Here is a 19,181-nt window from a genome sequence, read left to right on the forward strand (position 1 = left end):
CCCTCATCACTTATAGTATCTTTTGGTTTTATGTTGTTTAACGTTGAGCTTAAAGGACTTTGGTTACTACTTTTAAAATCTTGTAGTTAAGATAGTTTTTAAACGTTATGGTGGTTATTTTTCAGATTACATCTAAAATTTTCTCTAAATGTGAATTGATTTTTTTTTGGAAAGCGTCCTCTGACATTTAAAATTCATTTACCCTCTACTTATTAAAGAGGGAGAGAGCAAGGATAATTTAATTTTTATTCTTACTTGATAATTAGTTTGTATTGTTTAAAAGCAATAGCAAAAGGATTATAAATACTTTACTTTAGAAACTATTGGCATTTTAAAGGTGTCATTTGTCATTAAAGATTGTTTTAACATCACACACAACTTGTTCACTGGACTATTCACTATTACTGATACATTATTTCTTGCCTATAGATAAGTCATATTTTAATTTTTAAGAACCTAAAAAAAACTCCGCTCAAGCCAGTTAATTTTGATAGCTTCAATTCTCTGTAATGTGATTGTTTTCCTAAAATTTATATTTTAAAATTATAATTGTAAATGTATTCTGACATCAGTGGTATATCTTACAGTTGCATTTTATAAGTATAAATTTTAACTCTGTAGAAAGTCTTATGAGAAATTTGATATCCTTTCTTTGAAATGTGTTTTGAAGATAGCAATTCAAAATAATAGAGGCTTTAAATAGGACCATGTATGAATCTGCTTTACAAATAGTAATTTAACCCATCAGTACTCTCAAGCAATGTGATGTTGCATTTGAACCATGTTGATGATTGGCTGCATATAAAATATCTGAAATTATGCAAGTGCTGACATACTTCTTTGATGACATCATTATTCCCAGATTGTCCCTCTTTCCTGTATTTGAGTTTTCAGTTGGGAATAGAATTATGAATGCAGTCGTGGTCCATCTCTGACTGAGGACTGTGCCACACCTGTCTCATGCCTGAATTATTCTTCAGCTTAGGCTTGAGTGGGTCTAATTCCCACCAGAAATAAGATATTGGGAGTGGCTTTTGTGTTCTCAGTTGAATGGGATACCTCAGACCTAATGTTGTGGTTCAGATATTTAGGAGTCTTCCTTGAACTTCTAGCAGCTTTCAGGTAGGTGATTTCCCCACAAGAGAACATTAAAGAAATATGATTTGTGAAAGTGATACACAACTTTAACAGAGTAAACTTTTCTTTTATATAATATACTTTATCTGTATTTTATGTTCTGTCTAGTTACAATGGATCATATCCATAACTGCATATGTTCAGTTGGGAATGCGTTTTGTTTATGATATACTTGCCATCTAAGTATAATAATAAAAATAAGGAATAAATTAAAGACTTTTTGTTTCTGATTGTTACTTTTTGTTAAAACTAAAACATTTTAACTGTTTAATTTCAGTTGAGTATAATATCAAATAGTCTAACCAGTGATCTGTTGGTGTGATGGCCTAATGGCAAATAAACTTTTTATGTACAAGTTTAAAATCATTTGAAAATCTTGTTAGGAAGAGTCCTTTGAGTACAACTACAGAATAGTAGAGTAGAAATTGCATATGAATTGCATGGCCTCTAATTTTTTTATGTTCAAACCTTCCCCTCCTTTGTTAAATAGCATAGCATTATTTCCCTAGTACCATTTCATTCCATTGTATGCAAGTTAAGTTGAGTTTTCCTCAAAATTTTTTAGGTGAGTACCCAGAATATGAAGATGGGTGGGCTGCCACGTACAACACCTCCAACTCAGAAACCCCCAAGTCCTCCTATGTCAGGGAAGGGGACACTTGGGTAAGTATATAATAATAGAAAACCGTGTCATGGAGTGTTGTGTTAAAAAATGGAACACAACCTCTGTTTAAATTAGTTTTGAATATTGAAGAAAGAACGTTTTCTTTCTAGTGTTAGCTTTTTGTGTATGTAACTTTCCTTTTTCCTGGTAAGCACATCTTTATACTTTAAGACATTTAAAAATTTATTATTTATTTTTAATTTATGTGTATGAATATTTTGCCAGCATGTATGTAAATGAACCATGTGTGTGCAAAATTGTGGAGGCCAGAAGAGGGCACTAGATCCCTTGGAACTGGAGTTCAGGGATGACTGTTAGCCACCATGTGGGTGCTGGGAACTGAACCTGGATCCTCTGCAAGAGCAGCTAGTGCTCTTAACTGTTGAGCCTTCTCTCCAGTCCCATCTTTATACTTTAAAATAGTTGCTTAGAAATTATTTTTATAGGGCCGGGTGTGGTGGTGCACACCTTTAATCCCACCACTCGGGAGGCAGAGGCAGGTGGATCTCTGTGAGTTTGAGGCCAGCCTGGTCTCCATAGTGAGTTTTAAATTGAGACAAAATTCTAGCCTAAATTTATGGTTAATTATAAATTAAAGTTTGGCTTTCATTTATTTTTTCTTTTTAGAGAATTTTTATAGTCCTTTATTTTACAGTTGAACTTACCAGGGTGTCCTGTCAACCACGCTGTGTAGATTATAACATTCTATATAACTTGTTAGGATACTCTTTGATTTGGTGCCTCAGAATTGGGTTCTGGATTTGACTTTTTGCAAAAATTGTCAGCAGAAAAGTGTTGACTTTCTTCTTGATTGGCATCGTAGTTTATCATGGTTGAAATGTATGATCAGGTGGACATCCTGCAACCCAGAAGCCAGTTGACTAAAATTTTGGTTTAGCTCTGCTGCTTGCCCCATGGTTCTGTGAAGTCAGTTTGTCAACAGTTGAGTTTTTTCATCTGTAAAAGGGGGTGATATTTGTCCTCTATTGATTTGTCAGGTCACTGTACTGCAAATTCGATTTTTGAAAAAGTATAAAACAAAATGCTTTCATAACCATTGGCTTTGTGATAGTCTCTAAAAGTCTCTGGCCCCCTCACCAAAAAAACAAAACAAAACAAAAAAGAAAGATCAACAACAAAAGCCACTCCTCTCCCCCAAATTAAAAACCTAATCAAGCACTGTAGATTAGGATGAAACAAAGATGAGTTGGCATGTAATGTAGGATAATGTTCACCAACCAGAAATAGGGTGGTTTTAATGAATTTAGTTTCTGAGCCAGAGTCTTATTACATAATGTAGCCCATATTGGCCTTGAACTCTTGATCCTCCGGCCTCAAAGTTTTTAAATGCGGGAATTATAGGCGTGTGCCATGATGCCCAGTTTAGGCTTTTTTTTTTTTTTTTTGCCAGGGTGGGGGGTTCTTTTTGAGACAGGGTCTCCCTGTAGCTGCAGCTAGCCTGGAACTTGCTGTGTAAGGAACTCACAGAGGTCTGCCTGCCTCTGCCTCCCAAATGCTGGGACTAAAGGCATGCACCACTGTGCCTGGCCAGTTCAGGCTTTTTAAAAAACTTCTAGGTAGAATGAAGATGATGTGTTAGAGTATAATGGTTGCAGGGGGCAGAGGAGAGTGATCAAGGGGAGGCATTTGCTTTATTTTCCTATGGAACACTTACATTTCCTCATGTGTAGTGCTTAATGGAGTTTGTTTAGTTTTAAGTTAAGATTGTTATGAAGATAACCCACTTAGTGTCCAGTAAAATGAATTTTTTTTTACCAAAGTTTGAACATGGATTCATATCACAGTATTTGTTTTCCTTGGGTATTAGCAGGGATGCCCCATGCTTGGGCCAGTTGATGGTCATGTGCTGTGTTCTTCAGCTGTTGCCTAGTCAACATGTATCATTCCTTCTCCTCTTGTGCTTGTTTTGTTTACTTAATTTGACTTTTTAGACCTTGTTCATGTCATTGTTCTCCTTGTGTAGCTCTCAGCAAAGACAGTTAAATAAATTTATTGTCTGGGAAACATTGCCAAAAAATTAAATGTTCAGAAATTAATCAGTTTCCCATTTTCTTTTTTATGTTTGCATTGTAACTTCAGAGATGCTTGAACTTCTTTTTAATATTTTAAATCCAAAGTCCTAGCATTCCTCTTTTTCTTTTTTTGACCTAATGTCTCATGTAGTGCATCTCATTTGTTTTGTATAGTTGATGTTTGTGCTTATTCAAGGAGACATGATGAAGCAGTGCCATTGAAAAATAATCTCATTCAAAAGCAGTAAGCTGTAACTTGAGCCACCCAGGAAAGTAGTATTTTTAAGGAATTCTAGGAGTCGTGTGGGATGTGAGGTACTGAGAAATGTGGAAGCTAATTGAGCAGCATAGCTTACAAGAGAAGAATGAATGCTTTTTAATGTTCACATCTTGAGATGCCAAATTCTTTTAAAGACCCATCTCACCTACAAGATGTCAGTTTTATATTTGTCATTGTCATGAAGAATTTGAACACTTGAAATGAAAACTGATTTAATGTTAGCTAATGTCTCAGTGTGCATCTTGTTTGGTCTTTTTGAGACAGGGTCTCCCTGTAGCCCCAGCTGTCCTGGAACTCACTGTGTAGACCAGGCTGGCCTTGAACTCACAGAGATCCACCTGTCTCTGCCTCCTGAGTGCTGGGATTTAAGGTGTGCGCCACCATGCCCAGCTTCATTTAAGTATTCTTACCAATGTTGAACTCTGAGAAGGGAAAGAGGAAAGAGATCAAAGTGAAACTTGAGGGAGAAAGGTTGTAAAAATGGAAAATATAATTAAGTAGTGTATTTTTGAAATACATATATACTTTTATTTGTTATGTATTTAATGTGTAAAAAGGGAAATGAGGTGTTATGACTGATATTGATCATATGGCGTTCATGATTTCAGAAATGTAGATTTGTTGTCTATATCTTTGAATATGTTTCTTAGGGAGAGAGAGGAGAGAAAGATAAATAGTGCATTCATGCAGTGCAGTTGGGAGACTTTGACATGATACTAAAATAATTCAAATTCTTCAAAGAAAAGAGTAGAGTCTAGGAAATACTGGATTAAAAGAGAACCTGTGTTCTCTGAGAATAAATGAACAAAATTTCATTAGCACAGGGAAATGAGGTTGGAGACTGACAACTTATAATACATATTCACCGGATTTAATGGTGGAGGAGTGATACCATAGGAAGACAAATTCATATCTGGGTTAAACCACATTTCCTATTTCTGCTTACAAATTGTATTTCACTGGCAACTCTTTGAATTTATCGTGCCGAAACTTGATTAATCACACAATACATACGCTCTTCTTTTTGTAGGCGGCACTCCCCCTATCGCACACTGGAGCCAGTGCGTCCTCCAGTGGTACCAAATGATTACGTACCTAGCCCAACCCGTAATATGGCTCCCTCGCAGCAGAGCCCTGTGAGGACAGCTTCTGTGAATCAAAGAAATCGAACTTACAGGTATTTTCTCTACCTCAGCGCAAAACGTGATGGTCGTAGTACCATAATCTGTTCAGATGGCTTCAGTTAAATCTCTCTCATTTTCCAAGCGCTAAGTTCTTTTCCTCACTCTACTCTCCCAAACTTCATCTGATTCTTCCTCTCTCTCCTCATGCTCTGATGTAACATTGAGCAGTCAGGAAGGTAAAAAAGATTAGACACCTCAAAGCACAAACTTCTCAATAGAGACAAAACTTTAGTTGACCTAAAAAATAATTGACCAGGCATGGAAAATTTCAAGTTGTTTTTTGGTGGAACTTTACAGATGAAAAACTAATCATAATAAAATATCAGTATGGGATAGTATATCAAGATATGATTACAAATGGAAATAAAATAAATTAGGAACATTTAATGTGAGTTTCTTCAGATAGACAGTAAACCAGAATATTGAAAAGGTAATATTTATTGTTTTGATGTGTTAAGCATCAACAGTTTTTAGTTACATTTATAGAGAATTTCTTCTCTTTCAGTCTTTAAATGCATCTCATTAAAAGATGTCAAACAAGCTTACTGAACTCAGCTTTTCTCCTCATTAAGAAATTCATACTTGAAGTGGAAGTGGCTTGAATTATATTTCTTGTAGCTATGCTCATTTCAGAACTATTTGGGGAATCCTGACTCCTGGTACACGTGCTCATGTCTTGGTGGCTCTTATTTCTTCAGCAGCAGTGGGAGTAGTGGAGGAAGCCACCCTAGTAGTCGGAGCAGCAGTCGGGAAAACAGCGGAAGTGGGAGTGTGGGGGTGCCTATTGCTGTCCCCACTCCGTCTCCTCCCAGCGTCTTTCCAGGTAAAGCACAGGGGGTCATTTATCTTTGTCTTTTCTGAATTTAAATTCAGTCTGTCATTTCATTATAGTGGATTCCTTGTTCTCAGTGTGTGTTTTGCTGGCTACTGAACCCGGGGCCTCAGAGTCACATGCAAGTGGGGCAGGTTTTCTTCTTAATCAGGATTTTAAAAAGACTTCTTTAGGACTCCATAAATATTGGGAAGCCTTTACATACGTGTTATTTCTAGCCAACTGATTTTAATTTTGCTGTCTTTCTTCTTTGTTACTTGATTTTATGCCTTAGGTGCTAGCTCAGTTGGTGCTTTGAGGTTCCAGGTTCCATTATGGTATGAGTTACATGTTTAATCCCAGCTAATATTGTGACAGAGCATTTCTTTGGCATGGTGAGGGTCTGGTTTGAGAATCGTATTGATAACAAAGAACAGCAAATATAAAAGTAAATTGAGGAGCATTAGAATTCAGTAGTTTCTGAAATATTCCCCCCATCTCTGAAATAGAAAAATACGCATACTTGATTTGAGGACACAGATTTTAAATTTAGTTTTAAAAGCATGAATACAAAAGTATCAGGATGGGGCTGGAGAGATGGCTCAGTGGTGCACTTACTGCCCTTACAGAGGAGATCCAAGTTTGGTTCTCAGCACCTGTATCAGGTGGCTCACAACCACCTGTAACCCCAGTCCCTGGTCTTCTGACCTTTGCCAACACCTGCTTATGCATGGTGCACATAAACTCAAGCAGGCGCACATACACACGCAAACACATAAATTTAAAAAAATCTTTATTAAAAAAACAAGGTAGAGGGCCGGGCATGGCAGTGCATGCCTTTAATCCCAGCATTTGGGAGGCAGAAGCAGGAAGATTTCTGAGCTCAAGGTCAGCCTGGCCAAATTCCATGCCAGCTAGAGCTACGGGAGACCCTGTCTCAACTCCCCCCTCCCCGCCGCCCCAAGGCGCAGAGTATTATATAATTAAGCAGGTTGTAGTGCTGCCTGTAATCTCAGCATGCCAGGGGCTAAGGCAGAAGGATTGTGAACTGGCAGTTAGCCTGGACTATAGTGAGTCTCCAAAAACAAAAGAGCTCAGAAGCATATTTAATTACAATAATACAAATAGATAATACTTTTTTTTTTAAAGACAGGGTCTCCCTGTAGCCCCAGCTGGCTTAGAACTTGTTTTGTAGACCAGGCTGGCCTTGAACTCAGAGATCCATCTGCCTCTGCCTCCTGAGTACTGGGATTAAAAGCATGCACCACCATGCCTGGCTTAAATAGATAATACTTTTTTTTTTAAAGACAGGGTCTCCCTGTAGCCCCAGCTGGCTTAGAACTTGTTTTGTAGACCAGGCTGGCCTTGAACTCAGAGATCCATCTGCCTCTGCCTCCTGAGTACTGGGATTAAAAGCATGCACCACCATGCCTGGCTTAAATAGATAATACTTTTTTTTTTAAAGACAGGGTCTCCCTGTAGCCCCAGCTGGCTTAGAACTTGTTTTGTAGACCAGGCTGGCCTTGAACTCAGAGATCCATCTGCCTCTGCCTCCTGAGTACTGGGATTAAAAGCATGCACCACCATGCCTGGCTTAAATAGATAATACTTTTTTTTTTAAAGACAGGGTCTCCCTGTAGCCCCAGCTGGCTTAGAACTTGTTTTGTAGACCAGGCTGGCCTTGAACTCAGAGATCCATCTGCCTCTGCCTCCTGAGTACTGGGATTAAAAGCATGCACCACCATGCCTGGCTTAAATAGATAATACTTTTTTTTTTAAAGACAGGGTCTCCCTGTAGCCCCAGCTGGCTTAGAACTTGTTTTGTAGACCAGGCTGGCCTTGAACTCAGAGATCCATCTGCCTCTGCCTCCTGAGTACTGGGATTAAAAGCATGCACCACCATGCCTGGCTTAAATAGATAATACTTTTTTTTTTAAAGACAGGGTCTCCCTGTAGCCCCAGCTGGCTTAGAACTTGTTTTGTAGACCAGGCTGGCCTTGAACTCAGAGATCCATCTGCCTCTGCCTCCTGAGTACTGGGATTAAAAGCATGCACCACCATGCCTGGCTTAAATAGATAATACTTTTTTTTTTAAAGACAGGGTCTCCCTGTAGCCCCAGCTGGCTTAGAACTTGTTTTGTAGACCAGGCTGGCCTTGAACTCAGAGATCCATCTGCCTCTGCCTCCTGAGTACTGGGATTAAAAGCATGCACCACCATGCCTGGCTTAAATAGATAATACTTTTTTTTTTAAAGACAGGGTCTCCCTGTAGCCCCAGCTGGCTTAGAACTTGTTTTGTAGACCAGGCTGGCCTTGAACTCAGAGATCCATCTGCCTCTGCCTCCTGAGTACTGGGATTAAAAGCATGCACCACCATGCCTGGCTTAAATAGATAATACTTTTTTTTTTTAAAGACAGGGTCTCCCTGTAGCCCCAGCTGGCTTAGAACTTGTTTTGTAGACCAGGCTGGCCTTGAACTCAGAGATCCATCTGCCTCTGCCTCCTGAGTACTGGGATTAAAGGCATGCACCACCATGCCTGGCTTAAATAGATAATACTTTTTTAAAATCATGAAAAAAAATTTTTTATTGCTTTTCATTTTTTTTAACCTGGTAAGACACTGTCTAGAATACGTGCCTATTTTCTAATACGGGTAATTCAAACTTAATACTTTTAAAAAGCAATAATATTCTATTTAGTTTTATGTATTATTTACAATATGTCATGCTAAAATAACAAATACAGGAAGCTGCTTTCTTCTAGACTAGTAACTTTCAGGTATAAAGGAAGGTTTGTTTTTAATAAATTAAATTTTTTCGGTGTTACCCTGAGCATCTTGAATTATTTGTTTCATACCTAATAATCCTTCACCCGTAAGCTTCCTTCTTTTTCCAGCTCTCTATTCTTTTGGCTACAGTTAAGCACTGAATATCTAACATTTAATATTCTAATGCCTTTTCTAATCTCGCCTAATGCGACCGTGGTATTAATGCTGCCTCTTACTCCTCTTTCCCATCAGCCCCTGCTGGCTCTACTGGCACTCCTCCTCTTCCTGCCACTTCTGCATCTGTCCCTGCCCCTCTTGTTCCTGCTACTGTCCCCTCCTCCACTGCCCCAGATGCTGCTGCTGGGGGTGCACAGACCCTTGCTGATGGCTTCACCTCTCCAACTCCCCCTGTTATTTCTTCCAATCCCCCTACAGGTGAGTATTGGCTTATTCATTGTCAGACAGATCCAGACATCTGGCTATTTTTACCTGAAACTCCAGCTTCATGATTTTTTTTTTTTTTTTTGGTGTGTATATGTCTGTGTGTTGTTGTTGGTTTGGTATTATTGGTATTAAAAAAATTCAAGACTAATATTCTAACAAGAAAGTGGCATGTGAACAAAGAAATTCTTGAGAAAGTCAGGGTAAAGTCTTGTATACGTTTGTCTAATAAGGTAGCACAAACATAACATATTTTTATTGCTTTAATTTCATTTTTTTAAAGACTTGTGAACTTAGCGTCCTAGTTTGCTTCTCTGTTGCTGTGATACAACACTGATCAAAAGCAACTTGGGGAGGAAAGGGTTTATTTCATCTTATTCTTTCAAGTGACAATTCATCATGGAGGGAGTCGGGGCAGGAACTTGAGGCAGGAACCTGGAGGCAGGAATATTTGAAGCAGAGATGGTGGAGGAACGCTGCTTACTGGCTTGCTCTTCCTGGCTTGCTCAGCTATCTTATACAGCCTAGGTCCACCTGCCCCAGGATGGTCCCACCCACAGTTGGGTTAGGCCCTCCTACATCAATCGGCAGTAAGAAAATGTCTCAGAGGAACTGGAGAGTTTGGGTTTAGTTTCCAGCACCCACATGGTGGCTAACAACTGTCTGCAATTCCAGTTCCAGGGTTCCAGTGCCCTTTTCTGACCCTGTATATGTGCATGCAAAACATTCATATCCATAAAATTAAATAAACAAAAAATTTAAAAAGAAATAAAAAATGCCTCACAGACCTGGCCACAGGCCAATTCAGATGGAGGAAATTCATCTGAAGTTTCCTCTTCCCAGGTGATTAGCTTGTGTCAAGTTGACAAAAACTAGCATACTTAGTATGGAGCTACTTTCTATATGGTTTTGAAAAGCTACCATTAGACTTATTATTATATGGCACTGGAAAAATGGCTCAGCCTGTAAAGTGATTGCTGTGCATGCATGAGGGTATGAGCATAGCTGTCCCCAGCACTCATGTAAACAGCTGGGCACAGAGTAGCCTTTGCTTTCATTTCATCCTTGGGGAGGCAGAGATAGGTAAATCCTTTGGGCTCACTGGCCAGCCAGTCTAGCCTATCAGTGAGTCTCAGGTCCCAATCAGAGACCTTGTTTCTTAAATCAAGATGAATGGCTTTTGAGGAGCAACCCCAAAAATTGACCTCAGGTTTGTGTAGTAGTTCACATGCATATGTATCTGCACACGCATGCATGCATGTACACGTGCGCACACACACACACAAAACAAAAACAAAAAAGGAAAATTACAGGTTACGTTAATTAACAAAAAGTATATGAGCCAGGTGTGGTGGCACATGCCTTTAATCGCAGCAGTTGGGAGGCAGAGGCCTGCAGATTGCTGTGAGATTGAGACGAGCCTGATCTAAATAACAAGTTCCAGGCCAGCTGTGGCTATAGGGAGATACTGTCTCAAAAAGACAAAAAAAGTCTATGATAATTCAAAAATATATTATACAGGGAATATTTTATGTAGCAAATTGCAAGCCTCTAAGTGCATTATAGTGGAATCTTTGCTTATATTTTAACAGTACTAGGAACTCATAAACAGTACTTCCAAAAGAATTCAGGCTTCTTTAAGTTGACTGATATTTTTAGTGTTACATTTAAGATTTCAGCTTAGGGCTGGTGAGATGGCTCAGTGGATAAAGGTACTTGCTGCCAAACCTGATGACCTGAGTTTGATCCCTGGGACTCATATTGTGTAAGAAGAGAACGAACTCCCACAAATTGTCCTCTGACTTCCGCATACACACCATGGCATGTGTGTACTCTTCCCCTCGCAGAAATAACTGTAGTAATGATTTTTTTTTAATTTATTATTTTACGTGTATGCATGTATTGCCTGTGTGTTGGTAAGTGCACCCGTGTCATGCAATGCCCACGGAGGTCAGAAGAGGCTGTCGGATACCTTGGGGCTGGAGTTACAGACAGTTGTTAGCTGCCATGTGGGTGCTGGGATTCGAACCCGGATCTTCTGCAAGAACAACTAGTGTTCTTAACCACTGAGCAATCTCTCCAGTAATGATTTAAAAAATAAAAATTATCCTAAAACCTAAAATTTGTTTTGATGGAATAGGAGATAAAGACTCTTAATTACCTCAGAATACATTTGAATAGTTAATAAGATGCTTGTTAGTAAATGGTTTCTTACTTGTTCTAAAATGTATAACCTTAGTGTCTAGCTTGCCAATAAAGTACTTAATAGAACACATATTCATTTTTGCTTTCCATAAATCAATACTTAGATGTTTTAAAAGAGCATCTGAATGGTGTTCTCTTGGGATAGCTTCTCTACTAGCCTTGTAAAGAACCTTTTGACCTGGATGAGTGTAAATATTTACATTTCTTTGATCTATATACAGTTCTGTTACACTGGTCTAGCTAGTTCAATATAGGAATCTTGCTAATGCTGTAGACCAGAAATAATAAGTAACCCTTAAGACTTAGAATTTTAGTAATTAACTGATAATTTAGTAATGTTTGACCAACTAATAGTGTTCAGGAAGTAAACATTTATTATGAGTGGATAATTATTTTTAAGCAAAGTAAGATAAATTCCTTATCAATTTGTTTTAGTAAGGTATAAATTGTATAAAGTTTGGCTTTGTAAGTATATATGTATATGATTTTTTTTAGATTTACGCTATTGCATAGAAACCAGCACAATTAAGACCTAGAACAGTTCTATCATCCCCAGCAGATGACCTCCTTGCCCCCTTTGTAAGCAGTCCTTCTCCTCTGCTGACTGCTTGATCTGTTCTTGTCTTTGTAAAAATATCATATTGGGGCTGGAAAGATTGCTCAGTGGTTAAGAGAACTGACTGCTCTTGCAGAGGACCCAAGTTTGGTTCTTAGTACCCACAAGAGGGCGAACAACCATCCATAACTCCAATTCCAGGAGATCCAACACCCTCTTCTGACTTTCATGGGCATTGCACGACGTGGGTGCACTTACATACATGCAGGCAACACACTCATACACATAAAATAAAAAATAATAAAGTATAAAACAATGTTGTATACATGGAAGCATATAGTATGTAACCTTTTGGGTCTGGTTTTGTAGTCAGGTGCTTTTGAGGTTTATCATAATTATGTATGTTGAGGTAGTTTATTTCTTTCCATTGCCAGTAGTGCTCTTTTGTATGGATCTACTACAGTGCATCTCATTCTCAGTTAAAAGGACATTTGGATTGCTTTCAGTTTTGAGGGATTATGAATACAGCTGCCATAAACATTCATATACATAAGAATGTATATGTATTGGGTTATTTCATTTGGCTAAACACCTAGGGAAATAGGGTTGTTAGGTTGTATTATAAAGAAATGTTTCTGGGGGGTTGGACAGCTGGCTTAGTGGTAAAGAACACTGGCTATTATTGCAGAGTACCTGGGTTTGATTCCCAGCACCCACATGGCAGCTAACAACAATCCTTGACTCCAATTCCAGGGGATCTAACGTCTTTCTCTGGCCTCGGGGATTGTACAACATGGGTACATGCCAGCAAAACACTCATACACACAAAATAATACTTATACACATAAAATAAAAATAAATAAAATAAAAAAGAAATGTTTAACTTTTTTTTCTGAGACAGGGTCTTTCTCTAGCCCCAGAAATCACTATGTAGACCAAGCTGGCCTTGATCTCACAGATATTTACCTGCCTCTGCCTCCTAAGTGCTGAGGTTAAAGGCATGAGCCGCCGTGCCCAGCATAAGAAATGTTTAACTTTAAAAAAAATTATTTATTTAATAACCATATAATTAGAAGAAGCATTTCATTACAACATCGACATATTCAATAACAATTTCCCCAGAGAAGATGTATCTCTTTCAAAATTGGCTGTAAATTTTTAGGTTTACAGTTGAATTATTACAGTTATACAATATTGTACTCAGTATAGGGCTCTACTTAATTCAGTTTCATACAGAAAAATTCATTTTTAATATAATTGACACTAAGATGTACACGCGTTTTTAATCTCTATATATCTGATTATTACTAGTCACAGTCGGTTACTTTCTGAGCTCCTTGGCATCTGAGCATGGATCTAAAGTCATCAGGTAGATTTCAGTGGTAATGTTTTTCACATCTACTAATTATTAAGGAGCACATTTTTATGCTTTGAAGAAATATTTTTTTCTTTTTTAGTTATTTATACACCCACTTCCCAGGTAGCACCCTCCCATAGCCTCCCTCCCCCAAACTAGAGCCCCTATACTCTGATATCCCTGCTGCTGTCTGCTGTGTTGTCGGCACCCCCAGCCATTCCCCACTACTTGCCCTTCTGGTAAATGTAGTCAGCCTATCTAGAGGTCTTTGTTTTAGGAGGGTCAGCTATTCTTCATCTAGCAGTAATCAGTTGTCTATATTCCTTTGGATAAGATTGGGGTCTGCTGTTTATTTTCCCAGTTCTATGCTGGGTTACTATCTAGGAATCCCTTTGGCCACCCTGGCCATCAACTCAAAAGAAGGTATCACCTTTCTGGCATTGTTGCTTTAGCCTATAGCTATACATATGGACTCTTAAAAAATTATGTTGGCCCATTTAATCTTTGGTTACACTTTCGTTTTGGGTGTTTAAGGCCATACAGTTGGTCCAGATGAAACTGATTTATTTTTACTCTAAAGGTCATTTGAGGATCTGTTCCTCAGGGGTCACATGGGCTTGGGAGGAGCCCCTGGCTCCTTTCTTTTACCAGTTCCATCTATGTGAAGATAAGTCAAAGGTCCTGCTCGTCCATAGTTGACTTCGCTTGGAAGCAAGGAGGAAATGATTCGTCTGTGTTGACCCTACTTTTTATAGACTGGACACTGGTTCAAGTCCATCTGGTGGGGTCTCCTCAGCCTCCTTGATCAAGAGGACAAATGACCCACCACAATTACAGGACATTTTGAGAGATGCTCATAGTCCCCTGGAACTAGTCGACCTAGGAGGGCAAGGAACAAAAACTGTCCTCCTCTGACTAAATTAGTATAGGTTTCAAAGTATGTCTGTTAAACACCCAAGAAGGTTAATTCCACCAGTCTGGTATTTTTAATTACTGTGTGTCATGTAGATAAATATTGGGCAAAGATCAGTTGTTCTCAGATAAACCTTACCTAGGCATGTATTTCTTGATCTGCTATGTATAATTTATCAGTAGGTTGTAGAAGTAATATGGTTCCCTCTTGTGGGGTCGCTCCCTCTCCTCGTGGGTCGTTGGCCACCGCTCCACGAGGATAAAGGGAGCAGAAATGACAAGCAGGGTCACCAGTGAGCATTGACGGAAGAAAGCCCTTCCAGGGAGGCAGGTTCAATGATGCAAACAGCTCCAGACTCAGTGAAACAGCTCTAGATTCAGTGAAACAGCTCCGTTTATTCAGTGGGAGAACTAAGGAAAATATGGTGTGGAGGCAGTAGCCAATGCCTCAGCTGATAGGTGCTCATAGTATGCTTTATTTACATGTGGCAGTGGGCTCCTTGTCCCACTACCAGGCGATGCCTGATTATCACATAGAAAAAAACTGGGGGTAGTTTTTACTCCAGGTAACTATGCCAAAGGTCATGTTCCAAATAAGGTCAGGCATCTGTGCTTGGTGGCACTTTCCAGGTGAGTCAGGAAGAGAGCAGGAGGCCCCCTGCTGAGAAGGGGAGTCCTTCCATATGGCGCCAAGCCCCTTAGTGCTATCTGGACATGGAGGACTACAACCCTAACAGCAGGGTTCCCCAACACCCTCTGGTTTTCAAAACTAGCTAGACATTGTTTATCTCTCACATTGTCTCAGCCCTCCATCATGTTTTTCACACTTAAGGTGCCCTCATTTCCCCCCTTTCTCCCTTAATGATACCCTTATCCTGTGGTTCTACCTCTCTTGAGTTCCTTCTTTCCCTTTATCCCCTTGGTTCCTTGTATACCCTTCCCTTCCCCCTCCCTTAAACTAACCCAGTTTTTATCCATATCTCCCTTATTAAGGCCTGTTTCCTACTGTTCTTCTCTTTTAGGTTATTTCTTTTCCTTTACCTCCCTGTTTCCTTTCCATTATCCTGGTTCCTGTAGTTATGTCTTGTTGCATACTTATTTATCAGAGTCTGGTTCTAGGATCCACATATGAGGGAGAATATATGTCGATTTTTTTTCTGAGTCTGTGTTACTTCACTTAGTATAACAGTTTCTAGTTCCATCCATTTACCTGCAAATTTCATGATTTCATCTTTCTTTACTGCTGAGTAAAACTCCATCGTATAAATGAACCACATTTTCATTATCAGCTCATCGATTGAGGGACACTTAGGTTGCTTCCGTCTCTTAGCTATTGTGAAAAGAGCAGCAACAAACATGGATGTACAAGTGTCTCTGCAATAGGATGAGTTCTTTGGGTATATGCCAAGGAGTGGTATAACTGGGTCAAATGGTAGGTTCACTTGTAATTTTTTCAGAGTTCTCCACACTGCTTTCCATAGGGGTTGAACCATTTTGCAGCCCCACCAGCAGTGGATGAGTGTTCCCTTTTCCCCACATCCTCTCCAACATTTGGTATCATTTGTTTTCTTGACCTTAGGCAGTCTGACTGGGGTAAGGTGAAATCTTAAAGTGGTTTTAATTTGCATTTCCCTAATAGTGATGTTGAACATCTTTTAAGATGTCTCATAGCCATCTTTATTTCTTCTTTTCAGAACTCTCTGTTCAGTTCCTTAGTCCATCTTTTAATTGGGTTGCTTCTTGTCTAGGTTCTCTGTTTTTTGAGTTCGTTATAAATACTGGTTTTTAAACCTCTGTTGGATGTTTTGCTGGTGAAGATTTTCTCCCGTTCTGTGTGTTTTCTGTTTGCTTCCTTGGTTGTCTCCCTTGATGTACAGAAGCTTTTTAGTTTAATGAGGTCCCATTTGTTAAATATGCCCTCGTTTACTGAGCAATTGATGTCCGGTTTAGAAAATCCTTTCCTACGCCTATATCTTCTAGGTTTTTCCCAATGTTTTCTTCTAACAGTTTCAGAGTTTCAGGCTTTACATTGAGGTCTTTGATCCATTTGGAATTGACTTTTGTGCAGGGTGAAAGATAGGGGTTTAGTTTCATTCTTTTACAAGTGGAGATCCAGTCTTGCCAGCACCATTTGCTGAACATGCTGTCTTCAGTTAATGTTCTTGGCCCCTTTGTCAAATATCAGGTGGCTGACATTGCATTTGGTCATATTTTGGTCTTCAATTTCGTTCCATTGGTCTATGGGTCTATTTTTGTGCCAGTACCATGTTGTGTTTATGACTATAGCTCTGTAATACAGCTTGAAATCTGGTATAGTAATCCCCCTGGCATTGCTCTTAGTGCTCAGGGTTGTTTTGGCTCTCCGAGGTCTTTGCTGCTTCCATATAAATCTCAGGATATTTTTTTCCAATTCTGTGAAAAATGTCATGGGGATTTTGATTGGCATTGCATTGAATCTGTATATGACTTTTGGTAGATGGCTATTTTCACAATATTAATTCTTCCAATCCATGAGCATGGGAGGTCCTTCCATCTTCTGATGTCTTCCTCGATTTCTTTCTTTATAGATTTTAAATTTTCCTTGTAGAGCTCTTTAATGTCTTTGGTCAGGTTTACTCTGAGATATTTTATTTTATTTTTTTGCAGCTATTGTGAAGGGGAGTGTTTCCATGTGCCCTTTCTCTGCTTGCTTTTTATTGGTATATAGAAAGGCTATAGACTTCTGTAGGTAAATTTTGTAATCTGCCACTTTACTGAATGTGTTAATAATTTCTAGGAGTTTTTGGGTGGAATTTTTGGGATCCCTTATATATATTATATCATCTGCAAAAAGGGATAATTTGATCTCTTCTCCAATTATTACTCCTTTAATTTCCTTCTCTTGTCTTATTGCTCTTGCAAGAGTTTCAAGTACTATGTAAAAGAGAAGTGGGGATAGTGGACAGCCTTGTCTGGTTCCTGATTTCAATGGGAATGCTTCCAGTTTTTCTCCATTTAGAATGATGTTGGCTGTGGGTTTGTTATATATGGCTTTAATTATGTTGAGGTATGTTCCCTCCAGTCCAATTCCCTCTAGGACTTTGAACATAAATGCATGTTGAATTTTGTCAAAGTCCTTCTCTGCATCTATTGAGATGACCATGTGGTTCTTGTCTTTGAGTCCATTTATATGATTTATGATGTTTATTGACTTATGTATATTGAACCATCCTTGCATCTCTGGGATAAAGCCAACTTGATCATGGTGGATGATCTTTTTGATATGTGTCTGTATGTGGTTTGCAAGTATCTTGTTGAGAATTTTTGCATATATGCTCATTAAGGATGTAGGTCTATTTTCTTTTTTGGTTGTATCTTTACCTGGCTTTGGTATTAGAGTGATGCTGGCTTCATAGAAGGAATTTGGAAGTTTTCCCTCCATTTCTATGTTTTTGAATAAATTAAGTAGTATTAGATGCAGATTTTCTTTAAATGTCTTACAGAATTCTGCTGTATACCCATCTGGTCCTGGGCTTTTTTTAGTCCAGAGGTGTTGTATTACTGTTTCAATTTCTTTTTGTGTTATGGGTCTGTTTAAGCTGTTAATCTTGTCTTGGTTTAGTTCTGGTGGTTCCCATGCCTTTAGATATCCGTCTATTTCTTTTAGGTTTTCAAATTTAGTAGCATATAGGTTTTTAAAGTATTCCCTTATAATGGTTCTGTATCTTTCTGGTGTCTGTTGTGATGTTCCCCTTTTATCTCTGATTTTGTTGATTTGGAGGTGTTCTCTCTTTCTTTAGGTTAACTGGGCTAGCAGTCTGTCAATCTTGTTTATCTTTTCAAAGAACCAGCTCTTGGAATTGTTGATTGTTTGTATTGTTTTCTTGATTCAATTTCATTGATTGCTGCCATGATTTTTGTTATTTCTTGTTGTCTGCTGGGTTTGGGTTTCCTTTGCTGTTGCTTTTCAAATGTGTTGAGTTGCAATGTTAAGCCATTCATTTGTGTTCTTTCCGATTTTTTGATGTAGGCACTTAGAGCTATAAACTTCCCTCTAAGGACTGCTTTTGGTGTGTCTCAGAGGTTTTGTTCCCCAGTATATGGTCAATTTTGGAGAAGGTTCCATGGGGTGCTGAGTAGAAAGTATGTCCTTAGGTGCTTTGGTGGAATACTCAGTAGATGTCTGTTAAGTCCATTTGATATATGGTATTGTTTAATTCAGATGTTTCTCTGTTTACTCTCTGCCCTATTGACCTATGAGATAATGGGGTATTGAAGTCGCCTACTATTAATGAGTTGGGGTTAATCTGGGTCTTCAAGTCTTGTAGTATTGTTTTTATGAAGTTGGATGCACCAGTGTTTGGTGAATATATATTCATGACTGTAATATCTTCTTGATTCATTGTTCCTTTGATCAAAATGAAGTGGCCCTCTTTGTCTCCTCTGATTAGTTTTAGTTTAAAGTCTATTTTGTCAGATGCTAGAATTGCTATGCCTGTTTTTTTCTTAGTGTCATTTACTTGGTATATTTTTTTCCATCCTTTCACTTTGAGATTGTGTCTGTCCTTGAAAGTGAGATGAGTTTCTTGCAGACAACAAAAAGATGGGTTTTGCTTCTTAATTCATTCAACTAGCCTGCGTCTTTTGACTGGGAAGTTAAGTCCATTGATATTCAAAGATATAATTGGAAGATATGTATTGGTTGCCATCATTTTGATTACTGTTTGCATTTTTGTCTATTTTTTCTTCCCACAATTATACCTTTATTTACTTTCTTTCTTTGACCCTAGGGTATACTTATTCCTTTCTCCATTCTTGGGGAGTTCAGTCCATTGATATTTAAAGTTATTATTGA

At 38.6% G+C, this 19,181-nt stretch overlaps 1 protein-coding gene across 10 annotated transcripts in view; it reads left to right on the forward strand.

Moving 5' to 3' along the window:
• Abi2 (abl interactor 2) overlaps positions 1 to 19,181 on the forward strand; it is a 142,622-nt gene that overhangs the window by 80,738 nt on the left and 42,703 nt on the right. For 4 of the 10 annotated variants that reach the window (XM_008846160.3, XM_008846162.3, XM_008846163.3 and 1 more), the window contains 4 exons: positions 1,703 to 1,800; positions 5,145 to 5,291; positions 5,997 to 6,121; positions 9,129 to 9,311. In XM_008846160.3, the coding sequence (XP_008844382.1) occupies positions 1,703 to 1,800; positions 5,145 to 5,291; positions 5,997 to 6,121; positions 9,129 to 9,311 (553 nt within the window). The remainder of the gene's footprint in view (positions 1 to 1,702; positions 1,801 to 5,144; positions 5,292 to 5,996; positions 6,122 to 9,128; positions 9,312 to 19,181) is intronic. The other 6 variants (XM_029569949.1, XM_008846167.3, XM_008846170.3 and 3 more) reach the window with 3 other exon arrangements.

Source organism: Nannospalax galili, unplaced genomic scaffold, assembly GCF_000622305.1.
Source record: "Nannospalax galili isolate Female #2095 unplaced genomic scaffold, S.galili_v1.0 scaffold281, whole genome shotgun sequence".
Lineage (NCBI taxonomy): Eukaryota > Metazoa > Chordata > Mammalia > Rodentia > Spalacidae > Nannospalax > Nannospalax galili.